Source organism: Artibeus jamaicensis, unplaced genomic scaffold, assembly GCF_021234435.1.
Source record: "Artibeus jamaicensis isolate MK-2021 breed Jamaican fruit bat unplaced genomic scaffold, CSHL_Jam_final scaffold_1689, whole genome shotgun sequence".
Taxonomy (NCBI): Eukaryota; Metazoa; Chordata; class Mammalia; order Chiroptera; family Phyllostomidae; genus Artibeus; species Artibeus jamaicensis.
Window position 1 is genome coordinate 1,223,968 of NW_026522029.1, and position 23,479 is coordinate 1,247,446.

At 52.5% G+C, this 23,479-nt stretch overlaps 1 protein-coding gene across 1 annotated transcript in view; it reads left to right on the forward strand.

Moving 5' to 3' along the window:
* The first annotated feature begins 6,005 nt into the window (after positions 1 to 6,005).
* TBX15 (T-box transcription factor 15) overlaps positions 6,006 to 23,479 on the forward strand; it is a 98,749-nt gene continuing 81,275 nt past the window's right edge. Inside the window, exon 1 of the mRNA XM_037135147.2 lies at positions 6,006 to 6,677. Within this exon, the coding sequence (XP_036991042.2) occupies positions 6,473 to 6,677 (205 nt within the window). The 5' untranslated portion in view covers positions 6,006 to 6,472. The remainder of the gene's footprint in view (positions 6,678 to 23,479) is intronic.

Here is a 23,479-nt window from a genome sequence, read left to right on the forward strand (position 1 = left end):
TGCTGGGTGGCCCGTTTTTATTAGTGACAAGCGAAATCTAAACACTTCTGGCAAAAAAAAAAAAATCATCACATCAAGGCCCTATGCCTCAAATCATTCGACTTTAGCTGCTGGCCCCCAGGGGTGGCCCCAGGGCAGTGCTCTAGGCACCCCTCACCCCTGCCTAACTCCTACCAGCCCCCTCCTCCGGGGGCCCCAGGGACCTAAAGCAGGTCCTTGGGGTTCCAGCCGGCTGTGTGAGACTGCAGGGCCTGGCTGGTACCCTCTTGACCCCATAAACTTTAGATAATCCTTCCTCTCAGTGGAAAAACCAAACGGAACTCTTAACTTTGCTTAGCCAAGCACCTGCAAGCCCAGCAGGAAGGGGGAGATGGAGTCACATTTAGGGGGCAAACTTGGAGGAGCTTGGACTCTGTGTCAAAGGAACTCGAAAGAATGCCCTGCCTAGGAAATGCCTGGCTCCAGGAGTTTGGCTTTCTGGCCAGCGGCCTGCTGGCCGGGGGCCTGCTGGCTGGAGGGTGGAAGGGGCTGCACGCACTTAAAAAACAAAATGAGACCAAACGCTGCTGCTGCTCCTTGGTGCTAGTTGCCCAGTCTGCCCATCCCTGCCGGGTCTCCCAGGCCTTGGAGAAGGACCTGGTCTCTCTCAGGCACTAGGTGGCTCTCCCAGCGGGTGAGGTGCAAGGCTGGGTGCTTAGCATGTTTCCCTTCCCACCTAAGAGACCTTGACCTCATAGGTAGCTCTGTGAAAATGAAGGAGAGGACGTCAGGGGACAGCCACATGGATTAAGCTTCAGGGGTCCAGGGAGAGCCAGAGGGAGCTGTGGAGTCGGGAGAAATGAAGCAAAATTCGCGTCCGTTTCTGCAGATTTAGGGCCAGTGGAGTGTGTGGCCAGGATGTTTCCCCACAAGCCAGCGTGTGACGCTGTGTACCCAAGCATGTGTTGTTTCTCTTTGCATGTTTGATTCTAGAAAGGTATGTAGGTGCATGGTGTGTACATGAATCTGCATGCTGCTGGATAGGTAGGTATAACCATGGCTTTGTGTGGTCATGCAAAATACATACATGGACCTTGTGCTTATACGCTTACTATACAAGGCACCCACATTTTATTTCGGGAGTGGGGCACGCTGGTGGCCTCAAAATCCTCTGGCTTTGGATTTAGTTGCCTTGGACTGCGCGGCAACCCTGAGTTGCTGAGGGTGCGGAATATTATCTCCCAGCCCAGCCCGAGCTGGCGAAGAAGAGGGGCTAGAGGGCCCTCCCAGAAGGCCTCTTGCCTGAAACCCCAGGCCTACCCTCGCGAAGCGCCTGGGTATCCAAAGCCAGGCTCCTCCCCTGCTCTCGGCGGGCTCAGCGCAGGCTGGAGGTTTCGCTTCCTGCGAAAGTTGGCAGGGCCGGACTGGCAGGGCAGGAGCTGCGCCCCACAGGGCCGGCGTACACTGGAGGCCAAGGTCGGGCTGCCAGGTTGCAAGATTCGCCCAGGGGAAAAAGAAGCGGGGCCTGGAGGAACAGGATTTCCTCGCCCCCCGGGCGCGGCCGCCTGGGGCCTTGCGGCACAGGCCTCCTTTGTGGAGGGCCCAGCTCCTGCGCAGACCCAAGCCCGCGAACAATAGCGTAATGTTGCCGCCCGCCGGGCCAGGCTCTCGGGCTACTCCGCGGCCGCCGAAGGCGAGGAAACCGGGTGGCGCTTTTTTATAGTCACAAATATAAAATTGGGGCTTTCTCCCCTTTCGCTCACCCCCTACCCCAACGCCGATAGAAAGCAGATAAATTTATGAAGGGCGAGCTAAGAGAATAATTACAGAGTGAAGGCCGTTAAATTTTATTTCCAGTCCCAAAGGCAAAACTTGCGATTTTATTGCAAACATCTGGAAGGACCGAGAGGAGGGCACACTGCTGGTTTAAAATAAAAACAAAAGGTTTTATTTCCCGAAAACAAAAAAACATCATTAATGACCCGTTCGCCCCCACCGGCTTTTATTATTATTTTTTTTTTTTAGTGTGAGGGGGCAGCTGAATAGCCAACGTCGCACGGCGGTCCCGCAGCTCCCGGCGACTGGGGACTGCAGTCCGCAGAAGTGGCCCCGCGCTGTCTCCGCGGGGCTGGCACTGAGCAGCCGTTTCCAGAAATCAACCCCTCCCACGGCCGCCCGAGGTCTGGCGGCCGGTGGAACCACCCCATAACTGGGTGCCAATTTGGGAAAAGAAGTGAAAAGTGGGTGCTTGGCCTCACATTCCCGGCATATTCAATCACAGCAGTAATAAGACCCCGGGTCTGTCCAGCCTCCCACCCACTATCTTTCTTGCCTGCTTTGCTTGCTTGTAAAGTATTTAGGGTCCCCTCACCCTTCACCCTGCCAACCGGGAAACTGAGGCACAAGCCATTAAGTGGCTTGCCCAAGGTCACAGCTGAGCTGGTTGCTGGGCTCCGCTTTCCTCCGAGTCTCCCTGGTCTCCTCCCACCCCATGGCCTGTCGTAATGTTTTATACCTGCCTACTCGAGCCGAACTCATTGTAATTTCCAAGCCCCCAAAGGGTATCCTGCCCACGTGTTTAAGGGCAGCCTAACATGGCCTGCTGGCCAACTATTTTTGCCTTTGTTTTCAATTACTCACTCAAACCTGGAAAAGCACAGCCTGCGGGGGCTCACCTTGGTACGGAGGCATGAGCAGTGGTGCTATTTCGGGAGGTGCTTAGCGTGGAGGGAAACGAAGGAAAGGACAGGAATGTGGAGGAGGTACGGGTCCAGACTCTTGCCCTTTGCTGCAGAATTGTGTCAGGTTTCTTTGAAAACTCACAGTATCTGGACGTAGTCAGTGTTAGGTGAGCGCTCTGCCCTCCTTCCCTTCTTTGGCTTCCCTCCTCTGGAAGCTGAGCATCCACCTGGCGTGTCCCTACAGATCGTCAGTGAGTTCTTCGGCCCCTCCCCCCCCCCCACATCCTACCCCTGACTTTCGGTGCTTATCAGACTAAATTACCCTTTTGGGGGCCCTGCAGGGGGTAGGGTGGGGCTTCCAGTTTGATTTTTGACAATCAGGTTCAGGCCTGAATAGACCAGAACTGGATTTGTCGCCTACACCGCCCGCCCACCGGGCCCTAGGTTGAAGCCTGCAGCCGGGAAACCTGGGGATTGCGTCTGCAGGTAGCCTCTCACACAGAGGACCCTTGTTCCCCTAAAAGTTAAAAGAGAAACTGGGGTAACCAAAGGGAAATCTGAAAGCCTTTGATGTAATTTATGGAAGGAAAGTGCATCCATTACTCCCAGATTCTTTTTTAATCTCCTAACCCTCTTCCTCTTCCTCTCCCCAATCCCCCACATTTATACTCCTGCGTCACAGATATTAGACTGTCCTGATTAATCTTTCCCCAGGCCTTCTTCGCCATCGGCACAGGTCACACACCAAAGAGTGCACGCCCCTGGGAAAAATCTTATACTGACCCCCCTATTGTCACAAAAAGAAAACATCCCTTCCCCTCCCATTTATCTAGAGGAAAGCTATTTTCCTGGCTGTTTCCAACCAGCCTGGCTTCATTACCATCTGATCTGTTTTCACGGCCTAATTTACTCTTTAAGGATGTGAGTGTATGTAGAACGGGGGTGGGGACAACTTGTGGGACCTGAAGGAAGAAGGCAGAGGCTCCTGTGAGCACTCCGTGCTGAGCCGGTGCTCTGGGGCAGGGTGCAGATGCCTGCCCTCCAGCGCTTCGCTGGCTTCTCCAGACTTGTCTCTGGGGCTCGTGTCTGTGGGCACCCACATCAAGCAGGCCTTCCAGACCTGTATCTAGGCATGTGGATAACCAAACAGTCCTCTTTTTGAGAAACCATTGCAGCTCCAGGGAGAGTGTAGAACCTATGGTGCACCTACTTCTCAGTCCAGACTGGGGATGTGTGAGAAGGCCGAGGCAAGAGGCTGCCGGAGGGAGGTGTGAGATACAGACAATGGGGAGAAGGGAACTGCTGGGAAGAATAGAGGCCACCCTATGGCCACCCCGCCAGGCCTGGTCCAGCCACCAGCAGTGACACCAGAGTCTGGAACCAAAATCGAGGCCCGAGCCCCTGGCGGGTGTGCTCTCTAAGTCCTTTGCTGAAGCCCGGTGGTGGTGAACGCTCCATCCCTTTGGGCAGCGGTTCCTGGAAGCAATGCCAAGTGCTGACTGAGGTGGGGATACTGTGCCCAGCCACCCCGACTCCACGTTCCCCAGAATTTGCTAGGCAGCCTTTGGGAGTCAGCGAGGGGCTCAGCAGCCTGTGTCTGGGCCTGTGGGTTCTTAGCGTGCAGGTCAGAGACCAGGCTCCTGGAGGGCCTGACGGCCGAGCCTGGCTGAACCTCACGCACACAGTGGCATGTCCCACTGTTCCTTCTGCATTTGCTGCGCTGCTGCTCATCTCATCTGAGCTGGAGCCCAATCTGAGGGGGCCCCCAAAGTGGCCTGTTTTGCTGCCCCGCCCGAAGACCCAAGTACATTCAGGACATTCAGTTGCAGCCTCCAGGCCAGAGCGTTTCCAAATAAAATAGCAAGGGCTAGATTTCCCGGGCCTCTCCGTGGTCAGGAGGGGAATGTGGTGTTTCAGAGGCCTCACAGGCCCTCCCTTCTCCCCCCAGGGTGGGAGGACCTGATGGGTGCCCCTTCCAGGGGGGTGTATGACATGCCTGGGCCCCTCTGCCCTAGGCTTGCAGGTTCAGACTCTGATCCGGGCCTGGCTGTCCGCAAGAGTAGTCTGCTGGGCCTCTGGATCTGTTGTTGCTCACACTGGGGAGCTGGCTCTTTCCTGCCCCTCCTAGGGGGCATAGAAGCCCGGACTAGGGCGTTGGGACAGGAGGATCAGACTGTGGCGAGGTCGTCGTCCGTGAAACCGGAGACTCTTTTCCAGCTCGGTAAGATTACTTCTGAGCCCCTCTGAACTTGCTTTGCCCTGGCCTGGGCTCAGGGCTTCTCTGCGGCCCGCGACCAGTAGCTCAACCTGGGAAGCAGTGTGGGAAATCAGAAAGGCCAGAAGTACGGACTTCAAGTTCCTCAGAAATCCCTAGCGACTGCACTGCCCAGAAATATATGTCTTTTTTTTTTTTTTGTAAGGGTGGTGGGGGGATCAGTGGGGCGGGGAGAGCCGGACGCCCAGGATGAAGAGAATTTTGAAAAAGTTCCTTCTCCGCTAGCAAGTTCTTGACCGCCCTCGCCCAGCCCCTCTCCGTGGGTTCTCCAGGACAAGCGCCCCGAGCGGGCGCAGCTCGGCTCAGCATCCGCGCCGAAGGGAAGGCGAGCGTCTGCCTTGTGCGGGCCCAGTCGGGATCCGCCTGCAGAGCGCGCGGCAAGCCGGGCGCCCAGCCGGCCTCCCGCTTCCAGGGGCCTACGTCTCCTCGTCTCCTCCTCCACCAGGTAAAGCTGGGAGGAGGAAGCGGTCTTTAGAGTTTCAACGACAAGATTCTGAGTAGATAGAAATGGTGCATTTTTGTTTGTTTGTTTCGTTTTGCGTTTACCAGAGTTGTTTAGAAACCGTTCGGCAGGAAAATAAGAACCTGTATGTCGCAATCCAGACGGAACCAGCAGATCTAAAACCATCTGGGGGCCGGAGCGAGATTATTACAGTCGTTCCCTGCGTTTTGGACAGGTTGTCATTTTGTCCTCGCCCCCCCAGTTCCAGAGCTGTGATTAAAATGACTCTGGTCTTGCAGCTTCTTTGAAACCTACAGGATTTGGGAGGAAAAGGTGCGGATTGGGGACTGGCAGGAGTTTGTAAGGGCACAGATCTGACCTCGACCTTCAGCTCCCCTCTCGCCCCACCACAAGGAGCGCGCGGGGCACCGGGAAGCCAGGAGTTAAAGTCGGCCCGGGAGCATCCCGGGGACGACGGGCGCCAAGCCCTGGCCCGAGCCTCAGTCTCTCCCCTCCGCTCATTGGCCCGCGCTCGCAGGGTTTCTCCTGTTCCCTCCTCGCCATTGGTCGGGGGCTGGCTTTTTTTTTTCCCCCTTCAGTCTTTCTCTTCCTCCCCCTCCCTCTCCCTCGCCCCAAGGACAGGAGTGCACCGCCTGCCCCCAGCTCCTCGGGAAGGGAGGAATTTAGAAAAAAAGTTTCCCAGAAGTTTGGCTTAGAGGAAGGACGGGAAGACAGAGAGAGGAAGAGGGAGAGGGAGGAGAGAAGGGGAGAGGGAGGAGAGAGAGAGAATAAAAAAAAGATGAAGTCCAGTCTGCACAGCCTGTGAGCGCCTGCCCCGGTGGGTGGGAAGCAGGACGCGGGCGCTCATGCTGCGAGCGGGCGGCGCTCCGGGCGCTCGTGCGTAGCCGCTGGAGCAGCTAGGGGCGCCGGTCCGAGCCGGCGGCGGAGGGCGGGGAGGGCGCAGAGGGAGGGTGCAAAGGACCCGCGGAGCCGCCGCCTCTCCCGGGCTCGGCCCGGCGGGCGCTCGGAGCGTGAGGGCGCGGGCTGCTCCCTCAGTAGCGGGGGCGAGCGGGGACTGGGGTGCGGGCGGCTAAGATGAGTGAAAGGAGAAGATCTGCAGTCGCCCTGAGCTCGCGAGCACATGCCTTCTCCGTTGAAGCCTTGATCGGCTCAAATAAAAAACGGAAACTGCGAGACTGGGAGGAGAAGGGGCTGGACCTGTCCATGGAGGCGCTGAGCCCCGCGGGCCCACTCGGAGACGCGGAGGACGCGGCCGCACACGGCCTGGAGCCTCACCCGGGTGAGTGCGCAGGGCCAGACCGCGGGAGGCGGGCGGCCGGCCTGGGGGCAGAGCGGTGCGGCGGGAGGCCCTGGCCGCCCACGCCCTGCCCTGCTCCAACTCGGGTTTCTTTTCCTTTGCACAAATGCCTCGAGCCTTCCCCCAAATTCGCCGGAACCAATTTGGGAGAACTGGCCTAAGCCTTGCATTTCGTCGCCAACCTCAAGCAAGGAGGTCTTCTTGCTCGCATCCCCTTCTCTGGCAGCAAAGCGCAGCGTTCCTGCTGCCCCCAGCTGAGGGGCTTGCAGGGCCTTGGGGTTAGGAGGGGCGCCGGTCGCAAGCAACGACTGGAGAGGAGAAGGCCTGGGACTCACTTCCGAGAGCTCGGGAGGACGAGCGTGGTGCCCGACAACCGTTTCTAGAGAAACGCCCCGTTTATCCCATTTTGCTTTCAGCCTTGTCCCTCGCCCTCCCCCCACCAACTTTTCTGCGACTAGTGTTGTTGAATTTCCTCTCCTCCGGTGACTAGACACGAGAGGGCACGGTCGTATTTCTACTCTGTTGGCTTTTATGGAAAGAGGAATGTATGTTAGGCCCCTCACCCTGCTCCCTGGGTCACTCGCCAGGGCCCACATGTCTGTATTTGGGGGTGAAGCGGTGCGATTAACTTGTATCTTGGGTCTATACGCACACAACACGTAACACATAGGCGGGGTGTCGATGTCAGTGTTTTAACATAATCCGGGATGGGGTGGGGGACAATTTAGCATTTTGTATTAAGTGCCAAGATTTCAACAGTGCAAAACAGTCCCGAGGAACAGCTGTTGTCGGAGGAATCTTGAGCGGACGCGCGCACGCGCGCACACACGCGCGCGCGCGCGCGGAGGCTGCAGCTTAGGTTAGTGGCTTCAGAAACTTTCCAGCCAGGACTTCTAAAACTATTTTGGAGGTGCTCCTTCTGACCTGCTATGGCTGGGGAGTAAACCTGGGTCAGCGCTCAGGCAAGCCCGGGTGGGGGCGGCGGCCTGCATAGGGACGGGGAGGCCTTGTGCTCAGGAACTTGGGGGCTGGAAAACTGGCCGACCCAAGGAGGGACAGCTGTCGCTTACATTTTCTCTTTCGGCAGTGACAGTTCAATTTCCATGCTCCCGAGGCTAATAATAACGCGATTAGCGGGTGACCTGCAGAGACAGAGTTTTATGAATTCGTGTTCTTGTGGCCCGTTATGGTATTTGGGTTTAGTGCTGGGGAATTATTTTTATTAGTCGATGAAAAGAAAATTAAAAGGAGATTTATTTCCTCCGCTCAAGTTTTCCCCTGTATTTGGATGGGGGTGCCCATCCACGCGGACCACTGTGTGGGCAACCTGGAGAGGAACGCGTGGCTAATGTGTCTCCCGTCTTTGCCCAGACCCTGTTTCCTCACCCGGTTTACCTGTGGTCAGAATCTCAGTTGGGCCCTCACACAGTTTAGTGGAAATTCTTCCAGGCCTTATGACAACTCCCGATTTGGGGGATGGGTTTGTTTTACTTTCCTCACGGTGGAAAAAGCACAAATTATCTAGCAGCGCGCGACAGACGCCCTGTCCCCAGGGCAATTCTCGAGGGAACCGCCAGGTCTCCCAGAGCCGTCCTGAGGTCGCATGTTCGAAAAGGACCAACACGCAGGGTCACGATCAGAGACTCGGCTCTAAGTTTTCTTTCCTCCGGCCTTTTCAGCCATGAGCATGGAGAGAACAGTGGGGCTTGGGGCAAAGAGGGACCGGTCCAGGGTCGAAAACGAGAGGACCTGGGGGCCAGAATGCTGTCCCCTTGCTCTTGCAGTTTGAGAATAGAGAGTGACGACCTAGCAGAACTTTACCTAACTACAGAGAGTTCGGTGGTCCTGACATTATTACCTTCATCATTTTTTTAAGGAAAAAAAAACACAAACAAACAAACCCGGCGTTTGGGTTTTAGAAAACGAAATATGTTTGTGGGGCAAAAGTCCGGGAGGAGGAAGAAGCCGGAAACCTAAAGCATTCACCGGCCTTCTGCGGAGCCGGGCTGCCGGTGGGGCCTGGCCACGTCTCGGGCTGCGGGAACTCCAGCTGGAGCTCTTGTCCCCTTGGAGGTCTCCGAGTTGGAGTTCGCAGTGGCCAATGCTTTCGTAGGAACCGGGCGCTGGATGAGAAAAGGCCTCTCAGAAACAGGGCGCGGTGGCTTGGAGACTAGACAAACCCGGGAGCGGAGGAGGCGGAGCTGCGAGCTCTGTCTGCCTGGGAATGGCAGGGGAAGGCAGGGCCGGGGCTCGGGGTCTTCTGCATTTCTTCCTTTCTTTTCGTCTCTGACACCGCACCCCAACAAACGCACACGGGGCCACATTTATGGTGCGTGTATAATGGTAAAGGTGGGGCCGGCAACTCCGCTGCGCCCAGAGCCCTGTCTCTGCCTGGCTGGGCCCCTCTCGGTTCTGCTTTAACTCTCTTTTCCGGACTAGGACCGAAGGCGGGTGGGGGCTGCTGCGTGGCTCGCCCCCTAGGCCGATAAGGATCAGGAACAAAAGACAAAACAAAACAAACCTACAACAAAACCCAAATGGTCGCTGGGGAGGGATTAAATGCTCAGGACAATCGCATAGCGCAAGTGTATTCCTCCTTCTCCCCACCCCCTTTCTTCTCGGGTACCATCGTCTCCCACCCTCCCTGCCCGAGCCTCAAATTTTCGGGAACCTAGGACCATCCACGGATCAGATTTAATGTTTCGCTTTTATTCAAAGACGTGGCCTTTTGCTTTTCCGCAGCCCGTTTTTCTTTCTGGGTATGGACTGAGCTGACTTTAGTCGGCGCCCAGTGCCCGCAGCCTGGGGCGCTAACCTGCAGCAGCGGGGGACCCGCCGGCCTGCTCACTGTAGGCACTCACACATCAGAGGACACACAGTATGTATTTCAAAGGTTTCCACTGAGCCAGGTGGTCTCAAAAACTCTCTGAGGCCCTCGGGGCCTTGGAGAAGAGCCTGCGAGGTGCCTTCAGTATTTTACTGGGGCCAGCACTCCGAGTGCTTCGGGGGGACCGCCAGTACTCTGCGTCCGCGGGCTGGGGAAGGTCTCAAAACCCGTCTTGGAGGAGCCTGGCTCTCGGGCACGCTGGACTCCGCCTCTCCCGCAAAGCAACGGAGGAAACTTTCGCGGGGAACAGCTGCTCCGGCTGCGGCGGCCTTGAAAGTACATTTCAGGCACGTGGCGGCGCCAACGGTGCTCCTACCGCAACCCAGTCTCCACTCGGTTCCCCAGCTCGGGTTTGGGCCTTTGCCGCCCAGATCCACATTCTAGTGCGGCTGACGCCCGGTCTCCCGCGGAGCGAAATAATTTAAACCCTCTGCGGGGGCATTTCCCCATACAGAGCCCACGGTCTCCACTCTCGCAGCCGCGCGCGCTGGCGGCCTGAGGAGGTGGCGGAGTACGCGGGTGGGCACACAAAGCGGCAGACGTAGGAACACGCGGGTAGATCTGCACTCCGCGCACACGTGCGCGCACGACTGGCGCTCGCATTTGACCCCGCACAGGTCTACGCAACCCCTAGTGAAATGAGACAAGAAGAGGTGTTGCAGTGCCCCAGGGCACTTTCTTCTCTCGAATTAGCAGCTGGTCCCGAGAATTAATATGTCAGTTTATGGCTTGTTTGCTTAGAGTAGACTCCAAGATTTTAATCTTGACACCACCCCTCTATCCACCCCCAACCCCCAATAGGGAAATACAAGATCAAACGGAGGAAGTGACTCTTTACTGATCTTCAAGTAAGGGGAGAAAAAGCGAGGAGTTGGAAACCAGCGAGGAGAACGTCCTTGTGCGGGGCGAGCACCAGCCAGGGCACAGGTCGGGCTGGGACCGCGGTGCAGGATGCGCAGCGACGCGCAAGGGTCTGCCTGGAGTAGAATCCCCCCTTAAGGAACCCTGGTTCCCCGGTGCTGCGCGCGCCCCAGCACCGGTGCAGGCCTCCAGGGTGCCGGGCCTGCGCCCTGCGGACAAGCCAAGTGTGGGGCCTGCTGAACCTGAGCAAGGTTACCGCCTCTTAGGTCCGAAAGGCCTTCCGCGGCGGTTGTTCCTTTGGTAAGTGACCTTGTGTAAAGCGGAGTGGAGGGTAGGCAAGAGGCCGAATTCGTCCTGTACCGGCAAGGATGCTGGTTCTCTGGGGATGGCTGCCAAACGATTTTTTCGGGCGCTGTGGGACTGCGGCTAAACCATACGACCTCTGGACGTGCGGGACGTGCAGGGACGCACCGCCGTGGCCTGGGCGCTTGGGGAGGGTTATGGAGACGTTCTGTATAACACTGCGGCCGTGGCACAGTAGGAGCCGCTAGGAAGGAGATAATTCCCACCCCTTCCATCCCATAAACGGAGCAAAGTGCTGCAGGGCAGTGGAAGGACAGGGAATGGGGAGACAGGACCGTGGTGGCCAGAGTTTGGACTGCGGTGGAAAGAAGGTTGAGCGTGCTGTGGTTTGCACCTCCTTAGGTCCCCCCATCTCCCCCAGGAGTGTTCCGAAACCTGTGAGACGGGTGTGGAAGGTATGGCGGTAACAAGGGAGCGTGAGGGAACAAGGGAGAGTGGGGGACAGTCCCTGGATTCTTGGCTACGACGTGCAGGGCAGCCCCTCGCCCCCTCCGACGACACCCACCTTGCCCCTCGGAGATCTGTCGAAGAACACAAGCCTAATGGGCGAGCACCGCCGTCCTAGACAGAGCAGCTGGCAGGCTAGGCCCGCAGCGATTCTGAATGAAGGTCTCCCACGCCCCACGCAATGCTGCTTCTCATCAAACACTTTTTTTGGGGCATCAGAGCTGGCCACTTTGGGTTTTCTTATTTTACAGGTAAAACTCCTAGAAAGAAAAGTTTACCAGGTGCTGCTCATGCAGGGAGACGGGACATTCAATTGGTTTCAGTGGAGTGTTGACACACATCCGCTGTCGTTTTCCTGCCCCCCCCCATACCAATCAATGCCTTCAAATGGCATCATAAACATCTTTTCATTATTATGGAAAGCTGGTACGAAATCTCTTTAGTTAACACATCTTGCACAGGAGGAGCTTGTGAAGAATGGTATAAGGTGCCCAAACCTGGGAGCCAAAACTAAAATCATGGGGGTTGGTGGTTCTTGTTCCCCTATTGATCTGTGTGATTTCCTCCGCGTGCGTGGACTAGGGTTTCATGGAAGCAAGTCCCTCGTCACTAATCCTGCATATTGGCCACAAGGAGCGAGGGACCAGCACATTCTGGCTCCCAAGACCGAAGCATTTTATCCATCCCAGCATCTCCAAGGGCATTGCTCATATTACTGAGTGAAATATTCCAGTTCTGCTACAATCATCCTCTCTATTGCCAAAAAATAATATTAAGAAGATGAGGACATTTTTTGAGAGTCTGATTATGGACTCGGATAAAAATTTATTTCTTGTACTAGGGAGGAAAATGACTGCAGGACTTCTGAAGTCTGTGCATTCCTTCTCCATGTGACTGTAGGACTGTGGGTTTTTTTTTTTTTTTTTTAAAGCAAGGCCGAACTGTGCAAATTCCAGGATAAAGAGCAGGCTGGCATTTTGCTTTCCTTTCTGGAAATACAGAAATCCATCCAATGATTATTCTGGGGTGTAGCTGGTTATTGCTTTCTTGCTCCCCAAAGGCAAAATCATTCAGCAGGAGAGACTATTTAAGTGGTTTTCTAGTTTTGACCTTTAGGGATACTTTTCCACAGGGAGAAGTAGGGAACTGGTGGAATGTGGAATCTCTTTCCTCCATGTGGTTTATTTTTGCTTTGCGTTTTCCTGGTTTCTAGCGAGCTTTGAATTTTATATGTGCCTGCCTGAGATACCCAAGGGTCTGTACTGGGAACAGCAATTAGCAAATTTATAAATTAGGGTCTGTTTACACTTTTGGGGGCAAGGATAATCATTAGTTAATTTAAGTGAGGCCTTTGGTCTAAGTGTCAGGGTGGAAAAGGAGACTCAGCAGGGAGGACCAGAGGTGAAATGGGGAGAGGTGGAGAATTCACGCAATGGGTGACGACAAATCAGCATTTACTCGGTGCCATTAACGGCCCCACTTGGAGGCAGGACGTTTTGCTGACTGCAGACTGATGACTAGCTTTTGATACCAGCATTGAAAATAGGCCTGGAAACCACTCCTTCTTACCCTGTGCCCTCTGTGTCTGCCATTGTCGAGCCTTGCCCTCCGTGTGCTAGCGTAGGATGTATTAAAGAGTGCACACAAGTGCAGGTGTTTACACACCAGTTCGTGTGGGAACATCAAGTTCTGAAATGGAACACAGATAATATTTCAGGGAAAAGGAACGGCCTTGACCGAGTGTGTGTGTGTGTAGCCAGTTTCACAAATTGGGAATGCCTAAAATTTGGGGCTCAAAAATATTGTCATCTCTAGACATCCTTTGACAATTCCAGAGAATCCCAAATTTGAAAATTCCAGTTGTTGGCAGAGAACAGGGATGTTACAGATTTAGCTGAAAAGACAGGGAGAGTGAGAGTTTTCCTAACTCAATTTGGCATTTCATTTTGTGGAGAATGCCATCTTCATTTTGGATGGGCAGAATGTTGCCTTGTATTCTGCAGAGTAATTAACTTCATGTTCTCCCATGTTAAGGGACTCATTGAGAGAAACCGCGATACTAATTATGACTAATAGAAGAAGTAACAAGTAAAACACTGTGATTTGGGGAAATAATTCAAGAACATAGGCAACATACGCAAAACTACGATTTGCTGAGGCTGCAATGGGCTGTTACCAAATGGCCACAGACTTTAGAGGATTAAAAATAAAATCAAACAAACCCTTAGTTCTGGATTGCACACCCAAGAAGAGCCTAACATAGTCTTCTTTTAAAAATCAAAACACTATTGTCATGCACCCAGCCAGCAGCCTTGGCTTTTCAGCGCCTAACCCTCAACAAGGTGAATCGAAATCTTTGCTCCGAACACCCGCGCCTTCTCTCCCCAGGCCCACGGCCGGGAGCGGGGCGCGGAGCCGCCGACCCTCCTGCTCTTCGCGCCCCCACCACTTCCCTCACCTCGACATCCTGTTGGGTTCCCTTCCCCCAGCCTCCTACGCACACATTGAAAACGCCCTTTTTTTTTCCACTCTCAAAAAAATTTCAGATGACGTTTCACCGAGGAAGGAGTCGGGATTCCATCTTTTCCCGAGAAACAGGCCTGGGGACAGCGGGCAGTTCGGGGGGAAACTTTACAAGTCGGCGACTCCGGTCGCTGCAGCGTCCACCCTCCGCCCGCGCCCGGGTCTGGCGGCGGGAAGGCGGCGCGCCCGCCGCGCTGGGCCCCGCGCTCCTGCCCCCCGCGCTCAGCCGCGTCTCCGCGGGTCTGCGCGGCCGCCGGGCCTGGAAACCAGGGCCGCGGCGCCCTGGGCCCTGGCGAACTGCAGAGACCCTGGGGTCGTCGGGAAGGCCTTGGTGAAAGACCCCCTTCTCCACACCCCACCCCCAGGAAAAATCAGGGGAGAAAAACCCCAAACCAACCAAAGACCGAACGGAACCCGTGGATCTTACACCTCGCGCCCCGAGGGGAGTTTGAGCTTTTGCTTTCATCAGACTGAACAGATTTTCGAGGAATCAGACCGACTTCAAACATCAGCAATTAGGAACTGAGAATCCGTCGGACTGAGGAACTTTTAATCCCTAACCATTTCCAAATGGGTAATTCTAGGTCAGCAAATATCGTAGCCTCCCGTTAGAAAAGGAACTCGTGCTGTCGGTTCCAGACGCAGAGGGTCCCCGGGCATTGGGGCCCGGCCGGCGGAGGTGCCCAGAAATCGGCGTTGCCCCCGAGACAAAGGGACAGCAAACGATCGCCCTTCACACTCTTCTGGAGATTAAAAACAATGAAGTGAGTCACTTCTTAAAAAAGGAAAGGAAAGGAAAGGAAAGAAACCGCCCAAGTTTGCAAAGTGAACTGAGAAGTGGCCAGAAGCCGGCGGTACTGGCTTCCCTTCCTGAGCTGAGCGTTGGCTCAGAGGGGGTCCTGCCTCGGGGGGTCCCGCTGCAAAGCGTCAATCACGCCAGAGTTGAAACCTGGGGGCCCGGTGGCTTGGGTGGCTCAGGGCTTCCGTTCTAGCTTCCGAAAAACAATTAATTGATATTCAGAGTGGAGGGGCGGGCATTTGTGCCGATAAGTGATTGTAAACACGGCAATTCTGTCTCCGGGTTTGACGAGGCTTCCTTCACTCAGAAGCCTAACTATGTATGTATGTATGTATGTATGTATGTATGTATGTATGTATGTATTTTTGGCGGCAAAGCTAAGGGGTATATTATATATGAAACACTATAAATCTATGTACTGCTTAGAGAAAAAGGTTTAGTTAGAAAATGAATCGTGTGAGCAAGCTTGCAGAGGCATAGTGAATTGTAAAACATTTCAGAAACCGTAACTGCTCATGCGGATGTCGGTCTTTACTGCAGTGCAAAGCTTTCGACACAGGCCTTCACATTCTAGATTAGATCCGTGATTACGGGAGGAAGAGGGCCAGACCTGCGTAAATTAGACCTAGATTCTAGCGCTCGCTTCGTCATTCATATCGGAGCTAGGGATGTTTGTTTTAAAGGTAGACGGATATTTTTTAAAAAATGTTTTTAAGTTGTTTAGTGGGCCCTGTTAGGGCCTCAGTTCCTGGTTTGTGAAATGAGGGACAGAGGCTCAAATGACACCTGAGGCCCCTTTAGCTGTAGGAATCAGATCCTGTAAACTTTTTTTTTGAAGTAACCATTTTCTCCTAATGCAGCCTGGCCATCGCTGGTCTCATCCTTTACTTGGCTGGGACGAGGAAAGAAAACAGATTTTTCTTTCTTGAAAAGTTTTTTAGATTAATATCACATGTTCGGAAGTCCCGAATTGGTGATCTCTAGTCCTTTGTGTCTGACGTAACCTACTGTTGCTGGAGTGAACACCCAGAACCCTATTGTCAAAACAATTCTTCGGCATCAGTGAATTTAAAGAAACTGTAGGTTATTTTATGCTTTGAACATTTTTGGGTGCTCTCTCCAAAAATAGCTGAAAACCCTCTGGATGTGAAAAATGAAGACTGAGGAAAGCCAACTCCATCAGTTGGTGGAATCCCGCCCCTCAAACAATCAGTTGCCCCTCATTATTGTGTGAGCCTAGCAGAAAGCACCGGTGACTATTTTCCATGTCTAGTCTGCTAAGCCGAGAGCTCTATCTGGCAGAGACGCCAGAACGCTAAAAGGATGACTTAGTAACAGGCAAAACGCTTGTCAACAAGATAGATCAGAAGACAGCCTAGCATTCAAGACCTCTATTCATAGCTGCTGAACTTGAAGGCAGGGTCAGACAAAAAGGCTGGGCCCAGCACTCACCTAGGAGGGTTTCTCAGGTTTCTATCATGGGGGACTTTATTTCCTTGCAGACTTCTACAGCTGGGCTTCACACCCTAGTGACAGCTCCCCACCCTCAGTGATGCCCCTCAGTGATGCCCCCGCCCCTGGGCACACTTCTGTCACCATGGAGCTTGTGGGTTGGCTGGTCATCCCCTCTCACTGCGGCCCTGTAGCTGCTGCGGGGCCGGGACCTTGTCTTCATTGCCTTTGTATCTCCAGAGCCCCGCACTGAGTAGGTAATGAAAACACAGGGATAGTGCAGCACAAACAATGATAACGAGTAGTAACATGTATTGAGCACTGTGTGCCAGCCACTGTGCTACGTTATATATAGGGCTGTTACATATATTCCAAATATGTGTCTGTCTGCATATTATCTATCTAAATAATAATATTCAACAATGATGTATTCCAGTAATACATAATTTTATGCATTTGCATGTATACTTATCATAATGCATAAAATTCCAAAACACGCTAATGAAATAGATGCTCTTATTGTCATTCGATTTGGTGTGACGAATGAATGAGTGATCTCGCGGTAGAAGGCCGAGGTTCCTGGGGTTAGACCGCTCGTGTCTGAGGCTGGATCCCAACACGTGCTACTTGTATAACCTTGGGCAAGCTACTAAATCTCTCCCGAGCCCAGTTTCTACATCTGTAAAATTGTACTAAAAACGTATTTGTCAAAAGGTGGTTGTGAGGATGAAATGAGCTAACGTACATAAAGAAACCAAGGACTTAGCGCTGTGCCTATTGTTCCCGTCAGTGGAATTGATCACGATGACTCACCTCAGTGACCACCTTGGGTAAGACGCTGCTGCAGATTGTCATACACAGTGGCCCCCACTCTCCCAGTTTCTCGCTTCAAAGGTGATGTTGAGCCGGGAGTGGGGTCGCACTTGGTGTGCAGCCTGTGCTTAGAGGCAGAATGCGGAATCCGAGTGCACCTGCTGATCAGGTCAAATGTATAGAACTTCGAGAGCTGTTGCTATTCAGGGTTTCACTGAGGCAGCACCCCAGGGAGCACCTGGGGGGGGGAGAGGCTTCTAAGGGTGGGGATCAGCCTCTGGCATAAGGTAAGAGAAGGGGGTGGTGCTGGGGAGCCCCAGCTTTACCAGCTCCCCAGCTGGGCTCTGGCAAAGACAGAAGAGCCTTTCTGAATGCAGGGAAGTAAAATAACACATGCATGTTTCTTTGCGGTTACTTTCTGATATTTATACCTAAAGCGCAGAAATCCCCCAAAAGTCAGGTTTAGGAACTAAGGAAGATTCATTTGCATAAGGCCGTTGCTTGTCAGGCCTGTACTTTTATGGACCCCAGGACTCTGGGTAAGATGAGCCAGTTGCACCAGTTAGTTGGGGCTGCAGTAAACGGATTTGTAGGTGATGTTTGTGAGGGTGAAGGTGCTTTTCCGGGGGGGAAGAGGGTCAGAGGAAGGGCTCCCATCAAGGCCTGTTGGCTTCGGGGAGCTGAGGTCACGTCATCATCAGCGTCCAGGCTCTGCCTGCCCATCCAGAGGAGGAGTTCGGTGCTCTGTCTTAGCTGGAATTGAGGCCTCGGGTTCGAAACAGCCTCTCTGCCCCACATTTTATCTCCAGGACCGATGTTTCTATACTTGCCCAGCATCATCTTATCTTGGAGTGCCCACAACGCTAACCAGAATAAGAACTTTCATGGACTGAGGGTGCACCTTGAACCAGGCACTGCGCTGATGGTTTTATTCCCATTCTCTCATTGCATCCTCAAAACAAGGTAATTATTTCCCCATTTCACAGATGAGGAAACTGGGGCTCAGACAGATCGAGTAACTTGCCCACCGACACACAGCTCCAGTCCACTCAAAGTGGACTGGCCAGAATTTAAGCGCAGCTCCCTGTGGCTCCAGAGTCAATGCCCTCAACCATTTGCCTCCCCCTGCGGATGGCTCTTCGGGGCTCTAGGGGGAACTTTGAACTTTCGCAGTGGAAAATGTATGCTTGCTCTTCATTCTGCCCTCCCACACAGAAGTAGTTAAGTCCAAATGTCGGAGAGCTGGTTACAGTCCCTGGGCCTCTATCTTCCTTACTTATTGTTTGTAGTCCCTCCAATCGTAAGGTGCCTTCTCCCCACCGGCTAGTAGAAGCCACCGCAGGGCTGAGTTTCTCAGCCTTGGCTTTGGGATGGCGCATGCGCACGCAGCCTTCCGGGCGTCACTAGCTTTTCTCTGACTTGAATGCACGGAAATCTCAGGGTCTGAAATGCGGTGGCCACGTACTGAATTTGTTCTAAAACCTGCTCATCCTAAATCCCCTTGTACAGTGAAATGCAGTGTGCTCTGCTTTACCCATTCCCTTCTCCATTCACAACCGATGGAAAGAATCTGATTGGTAATTGATTCAAAATGGAACAGCTTAGAAATGTATCAGTTGCAGTGACGAGCGATTCGTGCATTGCTAAGTACTGCTGGGTTGTTGTTGTTTTTTCTTTCCGAACTCGGCAATCACAGCTGAAATCCCTTTGCCATGGATTGAGTTTACAAAGGAAGAGATTCTGATTTCCACAGTGGCTTCTTTTTAATGCCTAAGGATTAGGAAACCGCCTTGAGAACCCACAGCAAGTATACCCGCTCTCAGAGTTGCGGCTTTGACTTTAACCTCTGAGTGACTGCTCGGATTCATTTATCTTGTAACAGCTCTATTGAGAGCGGCCTTGTCTGGTATGGGATCAGTTATTTGCAGAAATCTCTCATCCCGTTAAACACTTACAGCCCACGTGCTTTTGCTCTCCTGACACGCCCTGAGTGGATGTGATCCCGGCAGTGAGTTCTCGGGCACAGTGGTTTTCCGGGGGTTTGGGTCCACCTGTTCACTATCTTTCCATCAGTTTTCCTCCCACTCCAACCAACCTTCCTCTCTTAGGAAGTCTGGTGTCTCCAACAGGGATTTGGGGAAAAACTAAACTTCCTGCTTTTGGTGGGTGGACTTTGGCATTAATGTGTTTCTTGGCTCTCCCGCTGTAAAGTCTACCATATTCATGTTTGTCGTGCCCAGTGGTAGAAGAGGGGCTTTCTAGAACTAAAGAGAAAAGGATGTAAAGTCCATGTCTGTTTTAAATCTTTGCTTTCTCCTCTTGCCCACCCCACTCTGTGCAGGCAACGATTGATGGGATTTGATAAGCTCTTGTAGCAACAGAAGCATATGAATCTCCGGGCTCATTTCCTTTCCCAAAGAACCCAGGTGGAGCCAAACCCTTGAAATATAGAGTGTGGCAGAGGATGAAGTGAATGCTGCAATCCCGGGTGATTTACTGGATCTTACCCAGGAGATCCGTCCAATTAGAAATGTAGATTCTGCAAGATAGGAAAGCAGCCGCCTAGGCCACCGGTTTCTGCTCCAGCGCTCAGAGCACTAGCTGCATGCCCGGCAGCAATCCTGGGAATGCTGGGTCTCATCTGGTGCAACGGTGCATTACCCAGATTACCCTGGGACACCGTAGAGATTTGAGACATCTCTGTGATATTCTGACTGGGTGGTAGGGGCCACAGGAGGCGCTTCCTGCAGACACGAGACTGTTTGACTGCTGTAGGGGTGAACAAATGGTAAACCGAGCCCAGGCATATATGTGTGTGTGTGTGTGTGTGTGTGTGTGTGTCGGGGAGGGCTGGGGGAGGTGTGTTATGAAGGGCTGGGTGTAACAGTTCCCCAGCCTGCGTGGGCGAATTGGTTCCGGATGTTAACATTTTTGTGCTTGGGGCTTGACTACATTCTCCTTTTTCTTTGCCTGTTTTCCTACCCCAATTGTTAGGCCTCCACAGCTGTGTGGCTCATCCCTGGTGAATGTTGAGAATGACAGATCCGGCTGTAGGGACTGATTCTGGGCATGTGTTTAGGTAGACCTCTGAGAGGTTTTCACCCAGCAACTTTCCTGCACTTTGAGTCCTGTTCTGTCCATCTTGTTGGCTGAGTCCCAATTCTCCCCTGCACTGGATGGCCTCTGTTGGGGATTGAGGATGGCTTGTTATAGAAAGCAGATGGTCCTGCATATCCTGGAAGCCAAAGAAATTGGCTGGTGTGGGAAACTGGGACAACAGGAGCATGAGGTCTGGGTCAGGCTTCCCCGATGTAGTTCTGACTGTGTGACCTTGGGCAGGTGAGTGAACTCTGGGCCTCAGTCATGCATCTGTGAAATGAGGCAATGATGCCGGCTTTGGGGCTGTTGCGAGAACGAAGGGCAGAGTGCTCGGCATGGCACCAGTGCCCAGTATGGACAGTGCTCAGTATCCTCTCACCTGTCTACCTTGCTCATAATTATACTTTTGGTAAACTGATAAAACTCAGAAATTCTTCAGTATTGTAATGAGAAACCTTTTGGTGAGTGTCAGACACAGGATCGTCCCTAACTACCCTCCTTTAGCTCATCTGCACTGATGTCCTACGCATAGTGCATCCCTTCATGCAGTTTGACTCTTTATAATTGACAGATACCTTGTATAAGGTTGAGGTGTACAACGCGTTGATTTGATATGTTCCTATGGGACAATGGGATAACCACCTTTTATGGTGAGAACATTGAAAATCTAGTCCCTTGACAACTTGAAAGTGTACAATGTAGCATCGTTGACATAGTCCCAATGTTGCAGGTTCCACCCCCAGCACTTACTCAGCTTCGGACTGCAAGCTTGTATTCTGAACCCACAACTCCCCATTCCCCACCCCCAGCCCATGGCAACTGCCATTCTACTCTGTTGTAACAAGCTCAGCTCTTTCAGAGTCGACATAAAAGTGATGCTGTGTAGAATATGTCTTTCTCTGTCTGCTTGACTTCACTTAGCACAATACCCTCAAAGGCTACCCCATTGTTACAAAGGATAGGGTCTCCTTCATTCTTATGGCTGTGCAGTATTTCATTGTGTGTGAGTGTGTGTGTGTGTGTGTGTATCACAGATATATATCACATCTTGTCTATCCATTTATCCATTGATGGACACAGGTAACTTTTATATTTTGGCTCTTGTGAATAATGCTGCAATAGACAGGGGAGTTCAGGATCCCATTTTCATTCCCCAGATGACTTTTGTATCATCCTCCATGGATCTGCCCTTGCACCTCCTTCTTTCAGGAACACTTTCCTCCTTCTCCTCCCCTAATTTCCTTCTGAAGGAAGTGCATCCTATTTTAAAGACCGATGTTACACACCCAATGTGACAGAAATATCCCAAGGTGAAAAAGGGAAACTTGGTAGACATGTTAACCGACAGGAAGTGCGGAGTCAAACATGAGAGGGCTCCACAGGAGACCGCGTGTGCCCAGGCAGAGCTCACGGGCACTGGGGGTGCTGCTGGGAGGGAAGAAGGTTCTCGGTGGTCTCCAACTTTATTTTCACTGGGAACCTGCTAGAGGGAGATCTTCCGGGGGTCTATGGTTTCCTCTAAAAATGGTGCCAAGTGGGCTTCTGCGATTTTAGAGTCACAAGGGAGTCTCAGGTAGGCAATCTGCAACACTCCCAGGTGTAGCCACGATGGTAAAAGTACAGGGGTCCCCTGCAGACGACCATCACCGGAAAGCTCCTCTTGAGAGAAGGTCTTCAGTAAGTGACCTGATTAGACTATTTCTGAGCAAGGCTTCTGTCCCTCCCTGAGCTTCATACAATTCCTGCAGGCTTCATATTAGCAGCAGACTAGTCATTTGACTTTAGCCCTTTAGTTCCTTGGCAGGATACATACCTGTTCTCTTCTGCATCCTATTAAATTGGCATTAACCTTTAGGCTCTTGGACAGTCGAGGCCGGTAGCCAAGGAGAGAGTGACTTTGGCCAGCTCTGTTCCGTGGCCATCTTTGTGCATATGTCAATGCACAGACAAGCTGACATGGTGCTCTTTTTTAAATTTTATTTTATCTTCTTAGATTTTATTTATTCTTAGAGAGAAGGAAGACAGGAAGAAAGAGAGGGACAGAAACATCATTGTGTGAGAGAAACATCCATGAGCTGACTTTCACACAGGCCCCGACAGGGGACCAGGGCCGTAACCCAGGCACGCGCCCCGAGGAATTGAACCAGCAACCTTTTGTTTGCCGGACAACATTCCACCAAATGAGCCATGCCGGTCTGGGCTCACACAGTGCTTTTGATCAATCTGTTCTGCATTTAAAAATTGTTCACTAAAGAATGGGTAAAGGTGAAGCCTATACAAATGAATCCTTTGTACCTTTCTTATGACATGGACCATGTTTTGCCCTGAATGAAAGCTTTCTGGAGGGTGGGTTTATTTTATAAGCCGAGGATACTGGGAAGCCCTGGAGAGCAGTGTCTTACTCATCTTCGAATCCCTGGAAGTGCCCTGTGAACATTTGTTAAATGCAACCAGTAGTTGTCAGAGGTTAGTGATGGGTTTTGTAGCCTCTACAGCCACTTTACAGATGATTTGGCTTCAAGATGGTCCTGGAGGCCCAGCAGGGGGTGTCTGCCAGTTACACTCTAGGTGTGATCTTGGATGTGTCAATTGATATCTTTATACTCTCAAGTCTCTATCTTAATGGAGATAAGACCAGTGGGTTTTAGTAAGAACGTTAGGATATCAAGTGATACTACTAACAGGGCGTTCTCGTAGCCAGAAATTGCTGAATGCCCCTACGTGGAGTTGTTCAGAGCTCTCTCCTAATGAGGTGTTCACATTAGAAATGCAGTAAGTTTGTGGGAGTAACTGCACCCCATCTTTCTGTATTAGTTTCAGATCTTATGTTCATGGCAGCCTCTGTTTTCTGTCCAACAAGGGAGAAAAAGAATAGAGTAAAAGGCAATCTGAAAATCCCCAGTGTTAAACAGAAGTGCAGAAATATCTCTAAATGGAAGACAGATTGCTTGAGGTTGCCTAAGAACATGGAGCTGGGTTAAGCTGAAGCAGAATGATAGAAATTCTTCTGGCCTTCCCATGAGCAGTAGGAAATATGTGAGTGAACTGGCTGGGGGAGGGGCGAGGTGGGGTGGGGCAGGGGGGGCAGAGGTTCCCAGTTTAGGGCCCAGCAAGATGATGAGGGAGCAAGCATGTTGTTGAAAGGAGAAAACTCTCTGAAACAGAAAGTGATCTTTGAGCAGGATGGAGGGCGTAGGGAGATAAGACAGCCCATGGGAGTGCATTCAGAACAGCACAGTCACAGAGAAAGTCGGGGGATCAAGATATACAAAGTTCTAGGTACTATTTGGTACCTGCCAAATTACCTATGAAATCCCTAGTGCTGCCCTTGGTCTGGCTCAGATGGTCCAGGAGAAAAAGAACCTCACTCGGCTATTTCCTGGGTCGTCTGTCTGGTGGCCTGCCTTGCTGCTCTGTGTAGCTGGAACTTGCTCTGGAGGAAAAGGTCTCCTCCAAAATTCTCTCTGTGTGGGCCCTCAGCTACCGAGCCCACAGCGGTGGCTGATGGCTGAGCCCCACCCAGTGCTGATATGTCTGTCC